Source organism: Neofelis nebulosa, chromosome 6 (genome assembly GCF_028018385.1).
Source record: "Neofelis nebulosa isolate mNeoNeb1 chromosome 6, mNeoNeb1.pri, whole genome shotgun sequence".
NCBI classification, from domain to species: domain Eukaryota; kingdom Metazoa; phylum Chordata; class Mammalia; order Carnivora; family Felidae; genus Neofelis; species Neofelis nebulosa.
In genome coordinates this window covers 38372176-38396263 of record NC_080787.1, presented here as the reverse complement: position 1 = coordinate 38396263, position 24088 = coordinate 38372176, and the positions used below count along the sequence as shown (strand labels likewise).

Sequence of the window (24088 nt, the reverse complement as noted above, 5' to 3'; positions counted from 1 at the left end):
CTGTCAAGATTCATGGCGACTCTATCCAGGGATAGTGGGATTTGGAAAACGTGCCCCTTATCAACTCCTCCTTTTGAGTTTTTCCTCCAGCTCAAAGGATGGGTGTGTTGCATTCAGTGGCCTTTCTTTCTAGAGCCTTCTCTCTTTGGAGAGAACTGAAGGTGGAGGTGATAAAAACTACCTCGTCCTTCTCCACCCCCCCCCCCCCACACCTGCGTTCCCCATAAGGACTTGCTTTCTTTTCCAAGGACTGGCCTCCCTCCAGCCAGGTCTAAGGTTGTTTTTTCTGAGCACTGGTTTCTTGTTGAGGTTTGGGTGTGATAGGGAAGTGTCAAGTGAAACCGTTTTTCTCCTAGCTGAGGTAAGCCTCCTATCGCTGGAAGAGCAGGAAGCAGCCCCGTGATAGGACAGGACGGGGCCGTAACTGGCCAAGGTTGGCGTGCACTGGCCCTCGGCTCTCTGGATTGGCTGCCCATGAGCTCAGCTCCTGGAAGTTAGGATATATATACATGGGACTGGGGCCAGAGCATCTTCTGAAACGCTGGAAAGTGACAGCAGCAATAGGGGCATCTCCTTCCCGGGAGAGTGAGGGGGACTGCCCCTTGATACGACTTCCAGCCGACAGGGAGCGGACCCAGACAATGCGAGGGTACCCGACGTAGAACCCCCTGGTCTGGAGGTCCTGGCCGAAGGTGTCCTGCGACAGAAAAGAGCAACTTCTGTGGTCTGAGGTTCGTTGGACGATACTCTCTCCTTAGGGGGCCGGAGTAGTGGGTAGACATCTTGGGGGTCCTAAAACTAGAGCAGACCCAAGACTCAAACCCTGAGTCTAACCCCAGTTCTGCTCCAGCTTGTTGGGCCTTCCCTAGGCCTCAGTGTCCTCATCTTTAGAAAGAGCAGACTTCAGTGAAGGAATCTCAGCCAGACTTACAAGCTCTGAATTCAAGTCCCAGCCCTGCCACTCACTAGCCCAGCAATCCTGAGCAAGGAATTTCACTTCCTTGAGCCTCAGTTTCCTCATCTGTCGAATGGGAGCAGCATGACCTATCTCTCCTGCTCATTTCTTTTTTTTAAAAAAAAAAAATTTTTTTTAACGTTTATTTATTATTGAGAGACAGAGTGACACAGAGCGCGAGCAGGGGAGGGGCAGAGAGAGAGGGAGACACAGAATCCGAAGCAGGCTCCAGGCTCTGAGCTGTCAGCACAGAGCCCGACGCGGGGCCCAAACTCACGGAGTGTGAGATCATGACCTGAGCTGAAGTCGGACGCCTAACCAACTGAGCCACCCAAGTGTCCCGACTCTTGCTCATTTCTTTATTGAGTGTTGTAGAGGTCAAGTCGTAGTCTTTAGGTGAAGGTACATAGTGAAGGGAAACCTTGCATAAGCAGGAGGTGTTATTGTTACCCATGGCTGGATTCGATTTCTATCACGTTCTTGGAATTTCGTCCAAGGACAAGAAGATTTTGTAAAGAGTTCTGGTGGCCTGCTGCTCTGACAGGGATTTGAGGGGGGATTATAGCATTGCACTGCCTGTGGTCTTGGAGAGAGGACACAATGGGGTAGGGACAGGATGGGGCATCAGCAGAACGCAGTCTAGTCCTCTTAGGAGGTTTCCAGCTTTGGCAACGAGGGCCCCACTGCACCGGCCCAAGTGTGCCCCACTGTGTATCATAGCGCCTGAAGTTCCGCCGTCGGGGAGCTCATTCTTTTGGGTTTCGAAAGATCTTCAGGACGTGCAAATGCCCGACCTTTGGAAAATAGGCACCAGCTATAAGTGTGTCTGGCAGCGACAATAAGGAACAGGCAGATGGTCAAAGTCCACCCCTCTATGTTGCAGGTCAGCCTGGGCAGAGCTGGCCCCCCAACGGTGCCATGTGGTTGCTCAGATGTCCCTGTGATTTGAGGCTTCGTGCAGAGGTCCCGCCATGCTCTGCTGTGGTTGGGCCCTGGCTGGAGCCTCTGTCCTGGCCTAAGCCTCACGTTTTGAAGTGGGCAAGGACCAGCAGGGGAATATCCAGAGGAGGTGCCCAGATACCGGGGTGATGGGGACGATGGACTGGAACAGAGACTGCTTAAGGGGTGACACGGCCTCCCCTCAGGGGTATGCAGGGCGGCCGCTGGTGACTTAAGCACCGTCTCAGCTGAGCTTAGGAGCTGAGCTTAGCTTTAAGGAGGGCTTCCTTAAAATCTGGGTTGGCTGACAATGGAATGCTCTGCCTTGAAGGGTGGTGAGCTCCCACTCCACGAAATGTTCCAACAGGGGTTCTAAGTCTGCTCTGTGGGAATGTGGCATAAAAGAGTCCTATGCAGGAGGTGGGGCTAGACACTTCCAGGTCCCTTCTGGTGCTCAGAGCCTATTAGGAGCCCCAGAAAGGAGAAAGAATACCTTGAATTGTTACCATCTAACACCTGAGAGGTGGGCGTGGGTAGAGGATGGGTCTAGTGTTGAAAGAAGAGATGACAGCCTTGTCCCCCACTTGAGTCTGGCCAGTGGAGGTGGAGGGTCTTTCCCAAGAAGACCCTCACTACACTGTATGTGGGGGATGTGAGCTGTGGGTGGGACCCACATCATTGTGGGATCCCAGGTTGAAGGCTTTGAACTTGGACAGAACTCCTACTCCGGGACTTTGGAGTGTCCGTGGGGCCACCTGTGCCGATGAGAAGTAAGTGTGACCTCAGGGTACAGCCCTTGATCCTTCAGCCTACTAATTGGCTTCCAGCCCAGGGGTCTGTGAGCCGCGCCTAGGGTTTACAGTCTTTGCCTGTGTGGCACAGGTGTCTGTACGAAGGTACACGTAGACCTGTGACTCCATGTACAGAGGTGACAGCATGCCTGTGTGTAGACGTGGTTATCTTCCCTGGTGTGGAAAGCAGATTTGCTCACCCTTGAGTCCTTATGTGTGTGTTCATATTTACGGAAAGCCACTGGGTGTAGGAGAGAGAAGGAAGGATTTAGAATCCAGAGAGGTGGATTCAAGCCCCAGCTCACAATGCTTCCCAGCTGCGGAAGCCCAGGCAGGCCTTTCAACCCTTCAGAGACTCAGTTTCCCACTGCCAGCCTGTCTGGTTCATCTGGGAACCAGGCAGGCTCAGGTCCTGTCTCTGAACTTGGAGGTAGACATGGGAGTGGGGTGGGGGGAGGGGTGTGTGGCAAATGAGCTCAACTGTTCCCTTGCATTTGGGGCAAGAAAACTACACGGTGTTATGAATCCACATAGGTTTATGTGTGTTGGGTGTGCTTCTGTGACACAAGAATATGTGAGCCCATTCAGGCTGCAGCGACCCATAGACTGGGGGCTCAAACAACAATCCTTTATTTCTTCACAGTTATGGAGGCTGTGAGTCCAAGGACAAGGTGCCAACAGAGTTGGTGTTTTAAAAAATTTTCTTTTAATGTTTATTTATTTTGGGGGGAGGAGGGGCAGAGAGCGAGGAAGACAGAATCCGAAGCAGACTCCAGGCTCTGAGCTGTCAGCACAGAGACTGATGTGGGGCCTGAACTCATGAACCGTGAGATCATGACCTGAACTGAAGTTAGACGCTCAACTGACTGAGTCACCCAGGTGCCCCTAAAATGTTTTTTTTTTTTTTTTGATGTTTGTTTATTTTTGAGGGAGAGAGAGAGAGACAGAGTGTGAGCAGGGGAGGGGCAGAGAGAGAGGGATACACAGGATCGGAAGCAGGCTCCAGGCTCTGAGCTGTCAGCACAGAGCCCGACGCAGGACTCGAACCCACGAACCGTGAGATCATGACCTGAGCTGCAGTCGGATGCTTAACCGACTGAGACACCCAGGTGCCCCTTGTTTTTTTTTTTTTAAGTGCTTTTTTTTCTTATAAATTTATTTTATTTTGAGAGAGAAAGAGAGCGCGCGTGTGCCCACGCATGTGGGAGGGGAAGAAAGAGAGGGAGAGAGCGAGAATCCCAAGCAGGCTCTGCACTGTCAGCCCAGAGCCTGATGCGGGGCTCGAACTCACAAACCAGGAGGTCGTGACCTGAGCTAAAGTTGGATGCTTAACCGACTGAGTCACCCAGGGACCCCCAGATTTGGAGTCTTGTGAGGGCCTCCTGGTTCACAGACAGTCAGCTTCTCAGTGTGCACTTACGTGGTGGAAGAGGTGAGGGAGCCAGTCTCTTTCATGAGGGCTTTGCTCTTGTGACCTAATCACCTCCCAGAGGCCTCACACCTAATACCATCTCACTGGGGCATGAGGATTTAATACAAGAACCTGGGGGGGGGGGGCACAAACATTCAGTCTATAGCAGTGAGCGTCTGTGGGTGTAGACTCTGGGCCCCCATGTGGGTGCCACACACGCTCCCTCAGAGGGGCCAGCTATTTGTTAAACATTTGTTGTGTGAAGCACAGGGGTAGAGAGGCGGGGCGGCAGAATATCCCTGTGAACTGTCGCCAGAGCAGTTACAGAGTAATGTAGCTGGATGAATAAACTGGAGAATGGTGTACGGGTGAGGTCAGTGTGTAACCGAGAAAAGAAAACAAAAGTGTCAGTATGCTTAGAAAACCCCCAGAAAACTTCCTGCTCCACAGTAACTCAAGGTCAGCCCCGTGTGCTTGCTCTGGTGGGTGGTTGTTGTTTTTAACACGTCACTGGCCTGTGTCACGTCTTATCAGAAGTCCTGTGATCTGCACATCACTTGGGTGTTCCTGAGCAGACTTGGACTTTGTTCTGAAGTCCGCTTTCTGCCAAGGCCATAAACGAGTTTATGAGAGCAGTTGGGTTTCCATGCGGCAACAGTTTGCTGCAGTTTCAGGGTTATGGGTCTGGAAGCACATCCAGGACAGGGTGAAATTCCCCGACGGGGTGCATGTGGGTGGACGCCCAGGCAAAGCTGGGGTGCAACACACGTAAAAAGAGGAAGGAAGGAGGAGGTCTTGCTTTGATGAGTTTTACTGAATTTTACACTCAGAAAGTCTGCAAAGATTTAATTTCAGCACACATAGAATTTGGGGGGTATGTGTGAGCACGCGTGTGCGCGTGAAAACACAATCCTCGCAGGGCTTTAAAAGTCTGAGGACACGCTGGCCAAAGGGAGGATTTTCCAGGGTGTCTCCCTGGAGGTGGGTGGGCTTGGCCTCCTTGGCAAGCCACACGCTCTCAACTCCTGGGACTGGTGCTGGCAGACAGAATCTTTGGAGTGTTACAGAGGAGGAGCAGGGGTAGGGGGGAGAGCAGGCTGAGCTGGGTCACCGCCGCCTGGAGGGGGAAGAGTTGCGGGAAGCACGGAGGGGGTGTGTGAACACGGTATCCAGTGCTGCAGCACCCCCCCCCCTTGCAGTACCCCCCCCCCCCCCCCATAAGGAAGGACGAGGCATGGGAAGAGTCCCTGGATTTGGAATCGGGAGGCCTTGGGAGATCCTGGAATCTGTCTGGGGAAACGCTCCGATGGCTACAGCCTCTCCCAGCCCTTGGGGCTGCTGCAGCTACTGCTGTCTCCCTCTAGGCCCAGGGCAGGGTGGTTCCAGGGAAGGGGTGGCCAAATCAAGGCAGTTTTCTGGAGAAAGCATTAAGAAGGAAACCACTGCCTGGTGGCATTGTACTGATGCTCTGATTGCAAGTTGCGGTGTGTCCTTTGAATGCAAGAGGACGCTACTGCGGCCATCAGCCATGGGGGAAACCGTTTCCATAGCAATGACAGCTTTTAAACAGATTACTGCGCCTCTTTTCCCAGTAGCTGGGAAGGATGCTTCGACCCTCTGCGCGATGTCTCCCCCCCTCCCCCCCCAGAGCCAAGTTAACGTATGAAGAAGAGGGACTGAGCCGGACTAGGGTGTTCTGCTGTGTTCTCCTGGTTTGGTGGTTTTGTGATCGAACAGCTTCTCTGCCAACCCCACCCATTGTGCCCTGACCACAGGAATATATGGAAAAAAGAGAGAGAACCCTAACACCATTCAGTAAATATTTCTGGCCCCGCTGACTTGGATCTTAAATTAAATAGAGCTTCAACCTAAATTTATCTTCTCTTAAGACCATGTGCTACTAAAGAGAGAGACAGAATAGAGCATTCCCGTCACCACCACTTACTGGGGTGCCCATTTGAAGAAGACCAGAGCATTCTCTCTGAGGGCACAACCTGTGTCTGGTTCGTTATCCCCAGCACCGGCCATAATTCCTGGTACTTAGCGTGTGCTTATTAAACCCTTGTTGAAAGACATAAACTAGAAGAAAAAGAATATTTTCCTCTATGATTTCTTCGGCTTACCCCACCCTACACGGTATTTTGAAAGCACAACCATAAGGCAGCCTCCGAAGGCTTTCAAGAGCATTAGTTAATTTCCATATAAGGTACAGACATGTCGTGCTATGAGTTTTTGTGTAACTCAAATGCTCCTTTTAAGGCACATCAAACAACAAATAAAGCTTTCCAAGTTGCCTGCTTCCTCCCCAGCCCATTGTCTCATTTCCTCCAAGATTGTCCCCGTGTGTCTACTGCTGCCCACTGGCCTCTGACCGCCCTTTGCAGCCCTTCCTCCCCCAGACTCGTGCTTGAAGGAGGGAAGACTCCCCAAATGTTACAGTCACCTTCAAATCTCTCTGTATTTCCCCATGGTTTTCCTCTCTCTCTTTACGTATTGTCCTCATATTCACATGGATCCCTGAACATCTGAAATTGCAATTATAGATTGCTGGTTTTGCCTATAAGCTGGACATGTAACAGAGCACATTTTAAAGGAATGAATTAGTCGGTAAATGCAGGAGACACGATGTAAATACATAATACATGAATATGTAATACGCTAAATAATACTTAGTAAATGCATGATGAGGCGATGATTACAAATTAGAATAGGCGGTGCAGGTGTCTGAACTCCATGGGAAACTCTGGGGGGCTCAGATTTGGGATTCAAGATCATTTTTAAAAAATTTTTTTAAACTTCCACCAAAGGGCAAAGGGGGTCTGAACAACTTTGGAAAAATTGGGAAGCCACGGGAGTTTCAGATTAAAGACACACCAATGAAATTCACTGTTCCCATCCTGGCCTGCTTAAAATGCTGCCCAGGAGGAGATGGTTCTTTTTGTCTTTTGCATGGGCAGCTGCTTCCTTCTGGATGGAGAATGAAAGGCCCCTGCTGCTCTCATGTACATTTCCTATATGTTAACTACACACCCAAAGATACCCTATATATTGCACAGTTTACTAAATGTTTGTGTAGTACACTTATTCATCTGTTGAATTAGTACTTATTGAGTGCTAGTGACGTGCCGGGAGCTGTTCTAGGCACCCAAGATACAAGACCTAGCAAAACAGACAAAGGGAAGGGAGAGAGACTCAGACAATAAACAATGACACACACAAAGGTGTGATATTGCATAACATCACGTAGTACAGGTGGGGAGTATGTGCTCACGAGGGGTGCACAGAGAGGGCCTCTCTGGGAAGGTGACATTTCAGTAAAGCCCTGAAGGGAAGCAAGGGAACAAACCATAAGAATGTTCTAGAAAGAGGGAACAGCCAGTGTGAAGGCCCTGAGGCAGCGAGCAGTGCTTGTGTGAGTAGAATGAGTGATGAGAGGTGGCAGGAGGCCTAATGGGACCAGGTTGGACAGGGCCTTGCTGGCCACTATAAGGACTTTGACTTTGACTCTGAGTGAAAGAGGGGCTGTTGGAGGCAGGAGAGTGACGTGCTCTAACTTAGGTTGGAAAAGGCCCCATGGCTTCTGAGGGGAGAATCTGGAAGGAGGATGAGAGGAGAGGAGGAGAACCAGTTGGGAGGTGATTATGGTAGTCCAGGCCAGCAGACGTGGGGCTAGACTCAGGCAGTGTTGAAGGAACTGGGGAGACAGGTCGGGGTCTGGGCGTGCTTTATGGAACCAACAGTCTTTGCTGATGGATCACATGTGGGGAGTGAGAGAAAGCAAGGAGTCAGGGATGACTTCAAATTTTTGGCCCAAGCGATTGGAGGAGTAGAGTTGCCATTTACCGAACTGTCTTGTGAAATATTCTTAACGGCCTGTGAGACAGACGGGCAGGTCTCAGGCATATTGCAGATGAGGACAGTGGCACATGAGCTGCCCAGAGCTGTATTAGTTTCCTATTGTTGCTGCAACAAAATACCAGAAACTCAGAGGCTTTGGAACAAAACGAATTCATTATCTTTCAGTTCTGGATCGGGTCTCCACAGACTAAAACCAAGGTGTTGGTAAGGTCCTGCTCCTTCTGGAGGCCCCAGGGGAGTTATAGACCAGCTGTGACGTCTGGGGCATGACCTCCCATAGTTTAGTTTCCTCCTCTGGAAAATGTGGACAAGGGTAGCCCTCCTTCCCAGGGCTTTTGAGGAATTTAATGGAGACAGCAGCTTTGAGGGCTGATATCACTCACATTGATGGGCAGGGTGGATCGGCGCACAGGGCAGCACTGGTAACCCGCCACCACGTCTCTGGTAGGTCTCCGGTAAGGGAGCTGTTTGCTTTGTTTGCAGTGCAATGGAGCCCGGGAAGCATCTGTCAGGGAGGAGAACCAGGTCTCTGGATAGGTCACAGAGCCCCAAGAAGGTCCGCCGGTGCTTCTCCATGCCCACTACCCCCTCCAGAAGGATGCTTCACCAGGCAGCCAGCGATGGGAGCAGATGTCCCCAGAGCCCAGCTCAGTCTGTGGAAGCTCAGGATGCCACGGCCACAGCCCACAGCCTGGAAGAGACCAGGGAGTTTCTTCCCACTGACCAGAGGCTGCCACAGGACACCAAGAAGGAAAAGACCCAGAGACGGGGCCAGCAGGGGTGGCTGAAGACCTTGATGAACTTCCTCCTGAGGACAGGCCCGGAAGAGCCCAAAGAAAAGTCCAGCCGGAAGGCAAAAGGGAAGGAGGGCCTCCCCAAGCCTGCAGAAACCCCGGAGGCACCACGGGAGACAGCTCCGAGGAAGAAAGCCCACGACAAGAAGGCCAGTCGCAAGAAACACAGTCACAAGAAACATGTTGCTGAGGAAACCAAGGGGGCCCAAGATCAGAAGGCCGAAGGCCAAGAGATAGGGCTGCCCAAGATGGCTGCTGCCCCACGCCCTGAGGAGGCTGACCTGGGCCCAGCACCCAAGGGTGAGCAGACCATGCCTGGTAACCCCACTGCCCCAACCCCAAGGGCTAGGGTACTCTAAGCTGGCTCCTCAAACCTTTCAACAGAGGGGACGTGGAAGTTGGGACAACCATCAGGGACAGCACCACCGTGAAATTTCTTTGAGGCAGAACAGCACGGTGGCTGAAAGCCTGAGGTCAGACCCCTGTTCCGCCATTCATTAGCTGTGTGACCTGGGGCTGGTGACATTCCTCCCCGAGCCTCGATATTTTTTTCATCCATGAAATGGAGATGATAACAGTTGCTATCTCCTGGGTAGCCGTGGCCCAGAGCTGGCACGCGGAAGGTGCTCCGTTAAGTGGCAGCTGTTGTTGTTAAGTACTCTAGTTGAAGGAGCACAGACCGAGGAGAAATGGGAAGGCAGGGAGGGAGGTGAGGGGGGAAGCCTAGCCCCCAGCATTGATCCCTGTGCGAGGACTGGGGATGGGGCCAGAGAAGTAGATAGAGCCATCCACCCTGGAGGCCGGATCTATACTTGGCTATTTCCAGAATACACCTGCTCTGTGACCTTGAACAGATTGCTGCCCCTCTCAGAGACCTTTGGTTCTTCATTTGTAAAATAAGGGAGCTGGACCCCCCCCAAGGTGCCTTTCTTCTTTGACTCTCAGGTCCTGGGGTTGAATGCCCCACAGGCACCCGGAGGGAGACAGAGCTTTGCCCTGTAGCTCTCAAAACTCTCCCTGTTCTTAATGAGAAGCATGTCTGGGTTGATGCCACCTCTTTTCAGATGGAAACCTTGGCAGGTTTCTGATTTTTTTTTTTTTTTTTTTTTCTTTTTGGTTAAGCCTAGTGCTGGCTGCAACAGCCCATCCTGCTGTGGATTCTGTGTCATTTTATTGTGCTCACGAACAAAGTCAGAAAAATGTCACTGATGCCACTACTCCCATCCCCCACACATACGCTTCCTTTCATCTTTCTTCCAGGTGACCAGTCCTTGCTCATTGAAGCTGGGGGTCCTGCAGCATCCGAGGGTTCTTCTCAAGCCACAGGTCATCGGCCCGAAGAGGAACTCAGAAAGCTTGACCGTGAGTCCTCGTCTCCTTAGTGTCCTCTTGCCCCGCAGCCGGGGAGGGGGCCATTACCAAATGATTGTTCTGGAACAAATGGATTGTTCTGGATGACTGCTTGCACCTTGGATGGTCCCTCTCAAAATGCATGTACTGATCTTGCTCCTTCTGGCGCTGCTGGTCACATTTACTTATTTTAGAGTTTCACAGAAGGCAGTCTCAGGAATTAGAACGGCCACTGGCAAATGTTCCTGCCTTATGTGTTAATGAGCATGGGCCTTTTTTTAGTCTTTTGAGATTCATGGAAGGAATGTGATATGGAGGAATATAGAACTTATATATATTTTTAAATAGATGCCAGCGTGGAATAGCTCTACGCACACTCCTATACTCACAATCGTCCACCGGAGGCCAATATTGGCTTCAGAATTGTGTGCGTGTGTAATTTTGTGGCTGAACCATTTTAAGGAAAATGATCCCTCATCCTTAAATATGTAAGCACACATCTCCGAGAAATGACTACAGTGTCACGCACAACCACAATGCTGTTATTGCCCCTAATAAAATCGATAATGAATGCTCTACTAATCTAATTCCCTATAAGGAAGGGGCATATTTTAAGAGATGTCAAACATCTATGCATCTGTCAGAGAGTAACTAAAAGGCATTTAGTTGGCTATTTTGCAGGCTGTTTATTTTGCATGCTGTTTTTTCAGACGAGAGAAGTCAGCTGGTAGACTGAGACAAGGAACAAAAGCCAAACAGGATTTATAAATGAGAGAGAGGTGAGGGGTGAAAAAATCTGCAGTCCAGGGACCAGGGAGCCTTAAACAAACCTTTTTTGTAAACGGATCAGCTGGCAGGTAGCAGAAGCAACTCTGGGCCTATTGTCTTTGGGTCAGTCAGCCGGGATATCAAAGAAAACCATTCATGTTGTTTGTGGTTTCTCTGTAAAGATGTGGTGTGAGGCATCGATGCGGCAGGCTGTCCGTGTCAGGCCTGCTGGGGTGCCTCTGCCCTGCACCTCAGTGTCGCTGGGTCTCTACCATTTCCCCTACCGGAATTTTGCAGCATTAGCCTTGTAAAGTATCTCCAAGCAGAGTTCCTTGATGGCCTGACAGCCTGCTGAGGGAAGCGGGGACGGGGATCATGATTCACACTTCACAGGGAAGGGGACGAAGGCACAGAGAGGTTAAGAGACTTACTCAAGGTCACACGGCTGGCCGAACCCAAAGCAGATATTTACAAATCCGTGAGGGTCAGAGGAAATAATGGGGTCACAGGTTGAATGCTTGAAGGACTGACCTGAAATTGCCTGGGTAAAATTTTGTGCTTTGGCCTCCCGCCCTTTCCCTGTGGATCTCCCAAGCCTCTCTCAGAAGGACTAGCTCCTGGGACATGGTGCTTTTTGCCACTTCCATGGCCTAACAGCATCCTCACTTAATAGAGACTCAGTTGATCTCAGAAGTTCAAGACAGTCATTAGAAAGAGTTCTCGGGGCATCTAGAAAGATTAACTGGGTGCATTTACTTTTTTCCAGAGGATAAAATCATCAAGATGATAGTGGAATTCCTCCAAAAAGTGGGAGACCAGTGGGAGGAAGAGGTAAGGAGCAAATGGTCTGCATAGACCCTCCCTTCCCCCCACCGTGGGCTCGCTGCTTCCTCCTCCTCCTCCTGCTCAAGGCGCGCTTGCCCAGGAAAGTCTCAGTGCTCCCCAGCTCTAGGCTCTGTCACCTCCCTCGCTTGGGGCCACCACGAAGCACTTGGCTGCTCTTTAGTTGTTTCTCAGAGAGCCTTCCCCTCTCCTCAAGGTCAAGGGCCCGACGGTTTCTCTCATTTCTCCCACAGCAGCTTCAAGCTCCTCAGCCAGAGGTGGTTGTACAGATTCCAGTGTCAGTTGACAGGAAGAAATTCCAAGAGAAAAAGTCTAGCTTCAAGAGAGTGTTTTCTCATAAGAAACATGGCTCTGAGGAAGCTAAGAGAGCCGGGCCTGCAGACGTTTCCAGTCCGGAGTCCCGGCCACCCAAGAGGCCCAGCTTTCTCCCCCTGTGTGTTGGGGGCCATCAGCCCTCCACCTCCAGCAGCCCTGGTGAGCAGGCTCAGGGTTACCATAGCAACACTGCAGCTGCCTCCAGCTCTGGAACCTTCTGCGGGGCTGGAGTCGGCCATCGGAAGGGCCGCCCTCCTAGTTCTGACTTTTGCTCTGCTCCGAGCAGTGTGGGGAGGGCAGTAGGGAGGAGAAAGGGATGTCAGCAGGTCACCTCCCTACACGAGACCTCTCTGGGCAGTCCAGCTAAGCCCCTGTGGAAATTGTGCTGAGGAATCCCCTAGCCCTCCGCATCTCTCCACAGCCTCAGCTGCTGTACCCCGGCAGGGGGCAGCTGTGCAGGAAGGAACCACAGCCTGGGAGGCAGGAGGCCTGAGTTCCGACCTGTACTTTCTACCTCATTCGCCATCTCCGTGCCTGACTCAGTCTCCTCACCTGTAAAATAAGACACTTCCCTACTGTGTGTCTATACTCAACCAGTTTTCAGAGCTGTATCATTATCCCCATTTTACAGATGGAGGAGCTGAGGCTTGGGGAGGTAAAACAATGTGTTCAAGGTTCTGTGGCCCACCAGTGATGGAACCTGAGCTACAGAGAGAAAGGATCATCCTGGGTGCCAGGGAGGAACAGCCTAGCCACTTAGCCTGGCCAGGGGAATTTACATTTTAAAAAGGAGGGGCAATGCTCAACACCAAATATGGAGCCCCGGCGGTGGAATTTCTGGCCACAACTGGAGATACCTTCATGCAGGGGGATTCTGGCCCCGCTGCATTACTTCGTGCCATGGAATCAGGCATTTACTCTCCAAGCCAAGATGCCAGAGGGATGAGCTTGCCAGGGAAGGGAGGAGAGGAGGGCAAAGCCCAGGAAAGTCAGTTGTAAAGAGGTACAAAGGGGCAAGGGAGCTAGGTCTGGGCCAGTACATCAGAGCTTTGACCCTGACCCAGCTCACCTCTGTCCCAGGAAGGCCTTTGCATGATCTAGCCATGGGGTGAACTCTGGAACCTCTTCTAACTTTTGTGTGTTGTTAACACCCTCACCCTGATTAAACACACCCGCCATTTCATCTTGCTTCTTAGGCTCGGAGGAACCCAAAGTCCAAGAGGTCCTGCCTACAGACAGCGGGGGTCTGAGTCCCTTGGAGCTTTCCACCCCAGCAGGGAGCCAGGGACCCGAAGAGGACTTGCAGGCGAACAGAGCCTTGGAATTCAGTTAGTACCCCTCCTTTTCTCAGACACCCCTCGGCAATCATCCGGCCTGACCCCATACTGACCCAGAGAGAGGCAGTAACCTGGCCTTGACTTCCTCTGGGGGCAGCAGGCCGGGAAGGGGCAGTGTGGGGTCCAGAGCACAGACCCCCCCGTCTTACTCGAAGTGAGCCTCAGCGGTAAAATCACAACAGTGAGGACGCCCTCCTCGGTGAGGCCGGCACAGGCCATGCCAGGAAAGCCTTGGCCCGTGGCAAGGGCTCTGTAGATGATGTGATCTTTAGGGCGTGGGTTTGCATTGGACTCTGACCTCTTCCATCTGTGTGAACTTGGATGAGTTACTTCATCTCTGGTCTCAGCGTCCTCAACTGCAAGATGAGGGTAATACCAGTTCCTAGATCCTAGAGTCCTCGGAGGCGCTAATGGAATTAATGCTGATAAAGCAGTTAGAGCAGTTAATAAGCTATTTAGAGCTAATGAATGTTACCTGCCATTTACTGCTATTATTGTTGTGGTTGTGTAGCCCTGTAGCCTGGGGAGAAATTGAGAGGCTGGCAGGGGTGGGGGGTTGGGGGGGGTGGGGGGCAGGAGGTGGGTAGGGGCCACAGGAGGGAAACACCACAAATGGCAGCTGCTGATGCTATTATTAACCCCTTACCCTGGCTAGAGAGTAGGGTAGGGGCAGAAAGAGAGAGGGAGAGAGAGAATCCCCAGCAAATTTCCAAAAGAGAATCCGATGCAAGGCTCAGTCCCATGATTTTTTTTAATTTTCATTAAAAAAAAATGTTTTTAATGTTTATTTATTTTTGAGAGAGAGAGAAAGACCAAGCGCAAGCAGGGGAGGGGCAGAGAGAGAGAGAGAGAGAGAGAGAGAGGGAGACACGGAATCCAAAGCAGGTTCTAGGCTTCGAACTGTCAGCACAGAGCCTGACGCGGGGCATGAACTCACGAATCGTGAGATCATGACCTAGGTCGAAGTCAGACGCTTAACCGACTGAGCCACCCAGGTGCCCCTGAAGATACTTTTAAAGATTTACTTCCCCCACCCCACCCCCCATCTTATCTTACCTGCTTTTCACAGAAAATGTGCCTTGAAGGGGAATTGAGAAGGGCCCCTGTTCTAAGTAGAAGAGGACGATGCTGGGTGAGGGGACTTTTGGGGACCAGGCCTTTCCACATGGCCTTGAGGCGCCTTCTCCTGGAGGCAGCGGCCTCTGTTATTTTCCTCGCACTTAAAGTGCCACATCTGGGTGTTCGCTGACCAATGGAGAAGTGAACGTACTGCCTCGTAACCAGCTCTGCCCTCAGGCCACCTCCGAAGAGTCTGAGGTGTCCGCAGGCAGGGCTTGGGACACCCAATAACTGCAAGCTCATTAGCACCTAGAGACCTGTGAGAATCAGCCAGGGAGCCACTTGGGCCTCAGGAAGTGAGGACTGACCGTAGAAATGCTTTGCTCCATACTAAATACAAGCAAACGTTTTGTTCTTTTTTAGGAGAATTCATCCAGAAGATCATTGCCCTACTCCAGGATGCAGAAGAGCAGGGGGGAGAGGTGAGGAAGACACTCCCCACGTAGATCTTGACCCTCACTATGAACACCCCCACCCCTGCCTGGCATAATAACTTCCCTGCCCTCCCCCATGCTACATCTTTCCAGAGCCTGGCTCCTGTCGCTCCTCCTTCCCCAAGCCCCCACCCCCACCCCCACCCCCATCGCTGCCGGCCACTCTTGCTCTGGCCAGGCAGCACCCTCTGCTCCCCCAGCGGGTCTCAGTTTGTTTCAGGGGGTGCTGGTGTCCTTCCCCGGCTCACTCACAGTCTCCTCACGGTTGGGACCCTGGCTCAGTTTCTCTCATCTCCCCCGCAACAGCTTCGAGTCCAGGAACCAGAGGTGGCTGTAGAAAACCTGTCCCCACCCTACAGAAGGAGATCCCAAGAGAAGAAGTCCAGCCTCAGAAAAGCCTTTTCTTATAAGAGACATGGCCCCAAGGAGTCCAGGAGAGCGGGGGCCGCAGGTGCTGCCAGCCCGGAGTCCCGGCCGCCCAAGAGGCCCAGCTTTCTGCCCTTGTGTGTGGGGGGCCATCAGCCCTCCACCTCCAACAGCCCCGGTAAGCAGGCCCCGCGTGGCCATGGTCACAGAGGCTGCCTCTGGCCCCAGGCCTCCTCCAGGGCGGGCTTGGCCAGCTTCGTGGCCTCTGCTTCAGGCTTGACTCTCTTGCTCTCAGCTCTGAGTGGGGCAGGGAGGTGTGGGAGGGCTGCGGAGAGGAGGGGGCCGCTGGCTGCCAGCTGGACTCACCACCCACAACACACGCCCTCCCTCCACCCATACAAAAACACACCAACACTTAAAAACAAATGCCGTTTGGGGCGCCTGGGTGGCTCTGTCCGTTAAGCCTCTGATTCTGGATTTCGGCTTGGGTCATGATCTCACGGTTCGTGAGCTCGAGCGCCGCACAGGGCTCTGCTGAGAGCAGGGAGCCTGCTTGGGATTCTCTCTCTCTGCCCCTCCCCTGCTCATGTGCATGCTCTCTCTCTCTTCCTCTCTCTCTCTCTCTCTCTGTCAAAATAAATAAACACTAAAACAATAACAACAACAAATGCAGTGTGAGAGCAGCACATCGGTTTATTGGCCTAAGGGCATCAGACTCACCCGAAAGCTAAGGAAGAAACATAGACCCAGGCCTCATGAAGTAGGATATGGCCTGGCCCTCTGCTTTTTCACCACTGCCAAGTGTAAGGTATACAGTGATTCCCTTGACATTTATGGAGTGCCTACCGCATGCCATGCTCACACATGGGATCTCGTTCAGCCCACTTACAGCCTGGTGAAGTCAGTCTTGTTATTCCCATTCGACAGATGGAGAAAGTGAGGTTCAGACAGGCTTAGTGGTTCAGTAAAGCCTCACAGAGTCACGGGGAAGTGGGCTCATTTAGGGGGATCTTGGCAGGCCTGCTTTGTTTCCTCCCGGACTGTGAGGAGGCAGAGGGGGCTGGTGGCAGAAAAGAGGAATGAGATTTCCAGAGGGGGTAAAGAAGGCCCCGTGAATGCCTCTGAGGCGGGCCCAGGGGGCTGCGGGCTTGCTGAGGAGCCTGGGAAACCAGGACCCCGTCTGGTGCCAGTGTCTTTGGATGATGGTTTCTTGTCAGAACCTGGGCCCCGTGATGGACTTGTGGATTTGAAACAGGCACAAAACACTCACACCATCTCCTTTCTGCCCTCAGACCTGGAAGATGTCGCGTTCCAGGAGTCCTCGCCTGCAGAAGAGACACCTGTGGGATCCTCAGACGCGCCCTCCCAGACCAGAAGTCACCAGCCAGAGGGGGGACCTCAGCCAGATGGAGTGTTCGAATCTAGTTAGTATACCACCCTGCTCTCTCCTGGGTCAGCTGGCCTAGGGCCTCTTTTTGCATCGAAATCACAGGCTGAATTCCAGTAGAGACTGGGAAGGCTGGGGACACACCGGCAGGGCAGGGAGGAGGCAGGGTTGGCCTTTCAACGGGGGCTCTTGGGGCAGAGTTGCAGATGGAGAGTTCTCTTCTCGTAGAGAACTCGGTGGGATGTAACTTCAGTGGGCTTGCTTGAATGTTTCATATACAATTCCTGCCTTGCCCTGGGTCTCATAACCAGTGGCGGACTGGCAAACAGGCTGAGGGTGGGTGTTGGGCGGGGGCAGGGGGGGAGCCCTGATTTGTAGCGTTTGCAGATTGCTGTGATGTAAATATTCCCACCGTGGCTGATTTCAAGCTGCCAACAGTTGATCACAAAAGGTCCACAAATATCCTGAATGCTTGCGATTAGGTCTTGGTGCAGGCAGCCACGTGCGGCCCTTTACAGCCCGGACCGGTGGGTGTGTTCCTGTGGCACCTGTGGCTGTGGCGTCCCCCCCTCCCTGCTTTCTGATGAGCTCTCTGGGCCCCCGCTCCCATTCCTGACCACGCTACTCTGTAGCCTGGACCGGGGACACTGGGAGGTCTCAGGTTCCCCATCTGTCGAATGGAGCTGAGGTGACGCTCAACTGGCCGACGTCCTTTCAGTTTCTATACAACAAACTCAGATAAAGCTTTCACTCTCCAGCCCTAGTTTCGGGGAAGATTTTTCTTTGCCCTTCGAAACGAATCTGTGTGCTGTGTTTTAGAGACAAAGTGCCGTCTGTGATAGATGGATGTGATGTTGCAGAACTTGTCAGCAGCCCCTGAATCCTTCTTTGTTTTCCTTAGAGGAGCTGATCATCCAGAATCTGGTGGCCCTTCTCCAAGAAGTGGATGGCCAGTTGGGGGAGCAGGTGAGGAGTGCTCGGTACCTCCAAGGCTGAGGCCTGAGTTCAATCCCTATCCCTGCATCCAGGTGACCTTGGGCATGTCCCTCAACCTCTCTGAGCCTCAGTTTTCTCTTTTGCAAAATGTGTGTGTGTGGGGGGGGGGGAGTAACTACCTACTTGACAAAGTTTAGTGCGTATACGGAAACTGCCGGCCGCATAGCAGATGAGATAAATGTTAGTTTACAATAATATAATGCTCACGAGGTTTATCCTGCCAGCCAGGACCTCCCCCCATCCAAATCCCCCTTGCAGTTCAGCCCGTGTCCCACCTCCCTCCTTCCCCCAAGTCCAGCCTGCGGGTCCTGCTGATCTCGTCCTCTGCTAGCTCCTTTTCACTCTGTCTTGTCGCACATTTCAGCGTCTATGTGGTCTCCAATCCTTCCACGCTTTTAGATTGTCCTCTCCTGCTAGATAGCCTGTGGGCTCACAGATAGACTGAAAACCTCACAGTCTACTTGGAGAGACCAAGAGAGATCGCATCTGAGGTGGCAGAGATGAGCACGGGCCATGGACGGGTCATGAGCATAGCGGACGCTGTGGGTACCTCGCCTTCCCGCCACAGTGCACGCCGGCCCACCTCGCCGCTGCCGGCACCCGCATCTTGTGGCCTGAGGACCGGCCCCTAGAACCATTTTACCACCCACGTGGGAGGCCAGAATGATCGCCCCCCACCTCCCGAGAAGCAGCCCTCAGCCAATGGCTCATGGAAGCTGGTGTATACATAACTCAGGCCCCTTGCCCCTCGTAGGGCTAACTCTGAGGAGTGTGCTCTACGCGGGCTCCCGGAGCGCCCTGTGAGGAACACGCTCAGCAGCCAGTCTGCGTGGGCTGCCTTCCCCTCCGACCCCAGATCTCCATTCCCCCATCGCTGTTTCCCAGCATCGCTACCTGCACCCGAGCCCTCGTCTCTGGGGGAGCGCAACCTGGGGCACTTAGGTATTGAGAGGAGGCGACTTAAAGTGAGAACGAAAATTCATCCAACATCCACTCTGCGTGAGACATTTGACGTCAGCTAGCTCACTTCCTCCCCTTCCCCCAACAACACTGCGTGCGGGTGGGGGTATCGTTCCTGCCATTTAACACATGACTAAACAGAGGCTCAGAGAAGTCACAGAGCGAGTAAATGCCGTTGAAGCGTCCGTTATACGAAGACCCGCACTTTTTTTTTTTCCCCCACCTTGTCCTGCTGCTTGGAGGTGAACCTCGCAGAACAGATTCTGAGAGGCTAGAGGTAGAGGAAGCATTTAACAAGGAAGCTCATCCCAGGGACGGGAGGTGTCCAGCCCAGTCTGGGCTCGTGGCATTGAAGGGGGGGGGGGGGGCAGTTGGGGGAAGGGGGCTACCTGCCAGCAACACTGACGGCCGGCCTTCATTTCTGCTTCCAGATCAGGCGACATCCCAGCTTCAAGAGGTTTTTCTACAAGGTCTCGGACTCCTCCCTCAGGAAGCTGGCAGCCACCCTGCACAGCCAGAAAGCCCGCTCTACTGAGCTGGGCAGGAACCTCACCAAGAGACCCTACCAGCTTGCCTTTGGCTTCACCAACAAATTTGCCAGCAACAACAGCCACGCCATCTTCAGCCTCATGGGCCTGTGCTACAGCCACGCCAGTTACACCCACTTCCCGTACAGGGAGGCCCAGCAGGTGAGAAAGAGCCAGACGGCACAAGCGAAGACAAGTTCCAGATCCCAACAGGATCCTCTTACCGTCCTCTCCCCTCCCCTGCTGAGTTCTGTGTTGGCTTGTTTTCCCGATGGAAGCTCCTTAAGACCTTTGAGCTCTCTTTCCTCAGCTTTATTTTCTTTGCCCAGATATGGGGTTGTTATGGATAATTTGCCCTCTAGGTTGGGTTAGGCAATAGCTTATGGAGTTTTTGTGAGAGACATTATAGAAACATCAGTTCTGATATCCTCCGTGGCCCTAACTCCATCTCCTGGTTTTACTAACCATTCATTCACTCATTCATCCATTCATTCGTTTAACCAATAGGTGTTAAGAGCTGTGCAAGGCGCTGTGAGAGCCCGAGGATGGTTCTGCTGTAGAAAAAGACAGAACGTTTACTGATGACAAAATTAAGTATCAGTAAAATGCCAGATTAGTGGTCGCTGAGGCCAATGAAGTGATTGGTCCTGGAAGCCTTCCAAAATCTACGTCAAAAGGCGTAGATTTTTGCCCTTGGAGGATGGCGAGGAGAAAGGGAGGGGAGAAAGGGCCAGGAGAGCACTGCAGGCAGTGAAATGCCCAGAGTCTAAGAGACCCCCAAAAACGAACCACCAGAGTCCAGAGTCAAAGCTAAGCAGCAAGGGTCATTTATTGCAGGTTCGAACCTGGACCTCTGCGCCCTCGTTGCCGGTGACGCCGAGAGGTCCTGAGAGAGGTTTTTACACCCCTTTTATAGACAGGTACAAACAAGTCATGGGGAAATCAGGAATTTTCCACAGTTACAGAGCTGCGATTGGTTGGTGTTTAAAGTTGGACACTTAACAGTATTCGATTGGTTCCTGCCTTTAGGTCAGACCACAACCGGGGGTACGGGTATCACAATGATTGATCAGAAATACACGGATGTGCCAGGCAACAATGATTGATCAGGAGTACACGGATGTGCCAAGTAACAATGGTTGATCAGGAATACATGGGCACGCCAAGCAATTGTACAGAAGCGGAACAAGCTGGTTAAGCTTGGTTAGGTTTCAGTTTCCCGTAACTTAAGCTTTTAAGTTTTAATTTTCTCAGGCCTCTCAGCAGGAGGTAGTGAGTAAAGGTCCAGAGGTGACAGCTGATGTGCTGTGTTGATACGTTAAATTAGGAGTCTGTTGTTACTAGAGTAGGACCCACAAGTAACTGGGCTATGGCTCAAACCTATGTTCTTTTTCTCCTCCCAGAACATCACAAATCCTGAGAGCCAGAGTCCAGATTAAGAGCTGTGCTTTGCGCTCAAGTTCCCTTGAGCTATCAAACAATGGCGGCTTTGACCAGGAGCCTCTGAAGATGCCTCACGATAGCCCAATCCAGTGCTTCACAGACATGAATGAAGACGAGAGTGGATGGCCACCTGTGTCCCTGAGCCCTTGTGGGCTCTCTGAGACTGAGATACACAAAACGTTCTTAACTGGAGGCAGAGGCCATGTTAGCGGAAGGAGCTGGGGAGGACTGGGGAGGTGGGAGACCAGAGCTCCGCCGGCTGACCTGCCCCAAACTTGCTGCGAGACCCTGTACTTGTGTGCCCTCCTCTCCAGACCTTGGATTCTGGGCAAGACTATGTGACCCATCGGACCCCTTCTGGCTCTATCATGCTGAAATCTCCCTAAAGGGGGGCCGTCGGTGCTTTCGTTCTGTGGCCAAATACACCCCACAGAGCTGGAGACAGTCTTTAAGTCCTCGTTGGATGCATGAACGAATGAGGGAGAGAGCTCCTGAGATCGCTCCTGAGATCCAGGCAATTCTACCAGGCATTCCTTGGGAGGCCTTGGTCCTCCACTGGAATTGTGGAACCAGTCATTCTATCTCTAAATTGGGGTTTAGGGAGGAAATGGGGAGCTACCTTGACTCAAGCCTTTGCATTTTGGGGCTAACCCTAATACCGAGTTATGTGCCCTTTTCACATTCATGTATTTTCTTGCTCCACAGGGGCCCAAATCATGCCCCACTATCACGTGGAAGTCCTGCTGGCATTTTTTAAATGTTAATTTCATATGAGTCTTAGTTTTTTTAAATAAATTTTTATTTAATCTCTCACCAGAGTGCCCAAAGGATTCATGCATTTAAACAGATGTGCATCTATACGCAACAAATAATTTATTCAGTTCACCAATGGTACTTAATGCCCATATGGATTTGTAGACGCCTCTCAGGAAGTCTGCAGGCCTCAGATAGGGAAGACCTGTGGATTGGGGATCCCCGGCCTCTCAGAATCCTTCCAACCCTGTGTCCCAGAATTCTTTGTTCAGAGAAGTGAAGCTGATGCCTTGCACCTCTCGCATATGAGAGAGTGCCAAGGGTCAGTGAGAAGATGAATGTGAAGAGTTCTGAAAATTACATAGTGCCTTGTCCATGTATGTTGTTATTATAGTTATGATCTGGGTAGTTTTCAGGAAATGAGGGAAGACTTTAAGGTGGATTGCCATGGATGGTTGCACGGATGTGCACTGCTCAAGAACACCATACCCCAGGAAGTGCTATTCACTTCCTAGATATTGTAGATTTGTAGATTTATGATAATAGGTTTCTACCTGATGGCAGTAAAATGTCTTGAGAAAGGGCTCCTTTTTATTTTTGCCCAAAGGTGAAGTGTGGGCTGTTAGAGGCTCTGCCTTCTACAAAGCTGAATAGTTTGAACAGCTTGGCTCACATGGGCAATTTGCCACATGTCCATTATGTACATGCATGCCCAACAGGGATATGCACATAGCCCTTGGACACTGCTTGGAACATACGGTCATAGGGGAGAGGGTGTTAAAATATGGACTCACTGTTATTACCCTTGGTAGATACTCTATTGCTATATTGAACATTCACTGATCACTGTGGGGTAAGGCTGGGGAGAGGGGTGAAACCTAGGGCAGAGAGGCCTTGGGCACTTAGATGGGACTGGCCTCAAACCTGAGGCAAAGTTTTAGGAAGTTCAACCAAGCATATTCTGGAAAGTCATTTTCTTTTATTGCTGCTTCTAAGGAGGTGGGGGAGAGGTGAGCTATTTATGGATTTAGTTTAGACAGTGTTCAAGAACACAGCCCCCAAATGTGAAGGATCAGAACCAGATCGGACATGAGGGTCAGGAACCTTCTGTACATTGTTTCTTATTTAGAATGATGTTCTTTAAGCTATATGACTATTTGGTATGAGTTCCCGATGCTGGCATCTGAGTCTCATTTTTGTACTGTGTTATTTAAGCAAATAAAGAAATTGACTTGCACAAAGGTCTAATCTGGATTATTCACAGTGGTGGCAAGATGGGAGCCCACCCGCCACAACTAGGCCAGTCTGGCGCCTGCAAGGCTGTGAGGGTCAGCCCCCTTGTCGCCGCCTGGGGGCCCTCTCTGGTTGCTCCCCAGGTGTCCCGTCCTTGAGCGCCAACTTGCTAAGACAGTAATGAAGTGCCCTGGGCATCAGGAGACCTGGGTTTTAGTCCAGCTCTCCACAGGCTGAGGGACGTCAGGGACATGATACTTGCCCTCTGGACCTGACATCCTACAACTCTGGGACCTTAGGATGACAGTTAATCATATGTCCAGGAAAATCTGGGCCAGTCTTGATTCTACACCATCTGTTTTACTAAGTCCCTAATTTTGGCCATTCAGAACCAGGGTAAAAATGGACAGAATACAGTGTCTGGCTTTTGGTCCAGAGAATGTGGTCTCTGCTGGAAGGCGTCGAAGGCCTCCTCTCCCCTCTCTCAGATAACACAGGAGTCTTTCCAGGGGCTGCCTGGGGAGGGCGACCCTCTGGTGTGCACAGCTTGTCTTCTTTCCAAACCACTTTCCGCTTCCAACCCTTGAAGCCTCACTGTCCTGCTCTGAGGAGGGCAGAAGAGGGCAGTGCCTCACTTCATAGATGAAAAAGCTGAGGCTCAGAAGGGGCAGGTGCCTCGTTCAAGGTCACGTAACCACCTACAGACAGAACCAGGCCCGGACCCAGCTCCCAGAACCCCTGTTTTAGTGCCTCTCCTTGTTGTCTAATCCATGAGTTCTTTTTCCCAACCAATACTTATTGAGCATTTACTATGTGCCAGGTCTGATCTAGCTCTATGGGATAAACAAATGCAGAAGGCACGACCCCTGCCCTTGGGATGCTCGTGGACCTCGCTAGCTATGGGAATCTTGTGCCAGTAGGAATGTAGGAGCATGGGGCACCATTGTGTGAGGGTGGGGCTCCCTCAACTCACACCACAGAGGCTTTCGAGAGCACCGAGGTGCACGGGACACCCTGCTGCTTCGAATCGCTTTCAAAAGGTGGGTAAGTGACGTCAGGACTTTTAATTAACCTAATTTCTGACCCTGAGAAGTCAGGAGGCTCAGTGAGTCAGAGATAATGGGGTCAGCCAAGACCCGGTTGAGTTCGGGATGTTAGCTGAGTTACAGGGAGGGCAGAGCCTCAGGGGTCATTTGGATGTGCTTGTTTGGAAGACCAGAGTGTGCTCTGCCCTTGACCTCCACACTAGTGAGAGCTCCAATTTTGAACCACAGTGACTGACACATCAAAAACCAATCCACTAGTATTGGCTTTAAAAGAAAAGAAAGATAAGGAGAAAGGAACTAATTGGAGTTGCCAAATTTAGCAAATAAAAATATGGGTGGCCTAGTTAAATTTGAATTTCAGATACACAACAAATAATAGCAATACTGGGGCCATACTCATGCTAACTATTCATTGTTTCTCTGAAACCCAAATTGAACAAGATGTCCTGTATTTTATCCAGCG

General features: G+C 51.7%; 1 protein-coding gene across 1 annotated transcript; it reads left to right on the top strand.

The window, feature by feature from the left end:
• Window positions 1-541: 541 nt before the first annotated feature.
• Window positions 542-22335, top strand: BNIP5 (BCL2 interacting protein 5). Its single transcript, XM_058736143.1, has 12 exons — window positions 542-731; window positions 8438-9105; window positions 10009-10110; window positions 11633-11697; window positions 11943-12183; window positions 13221-13352; window positions 14844-14902; window positions 15221-15458; window positions 16573-16704; window positions 17569-17633; window positions 19055-19312; window positions 20554-22335. The coding sequence occupies exons 2-12, from the start codon at window positions 8442-8444 to the stop codon at window positions 20587-20589; spliced, it is 1992 nt and encodes a 663-aa protein (XP_058592126.1). The 5' UTR covers window positions 542-731; window positions 8438-8441; the 3' UTR covers window positions 20590-22335.
• Window positions 22336-24088: the final 1753 nt, after the last annotated feature.

Excerpts from the sequence above, each read along its gene's own strand:
- BNIP5 (XM_058736143.1), top strand. The coding sequence starts at position 8,442 with ATGGAGCCCGGGAAGCATCTGTCAGGGAGGAGAACCAGGTCTCTGGAT. Across the intron at positions 13,353-14,843 it reads GAACAGAGCCTTGGAATTCA|GAGAATTCATCCAGAAGATC; the intron begins GTTAGTACCCCT and ends GTTCTTTTTTAG. Across the intron at positions 16,705-17,568 it reads AGATGGAGTGTTCGAATCTA|AGGAGCTGATCATCCAGAAT; the intron begins GTTAGTATACCA and ends TGTTTTCCTTAG.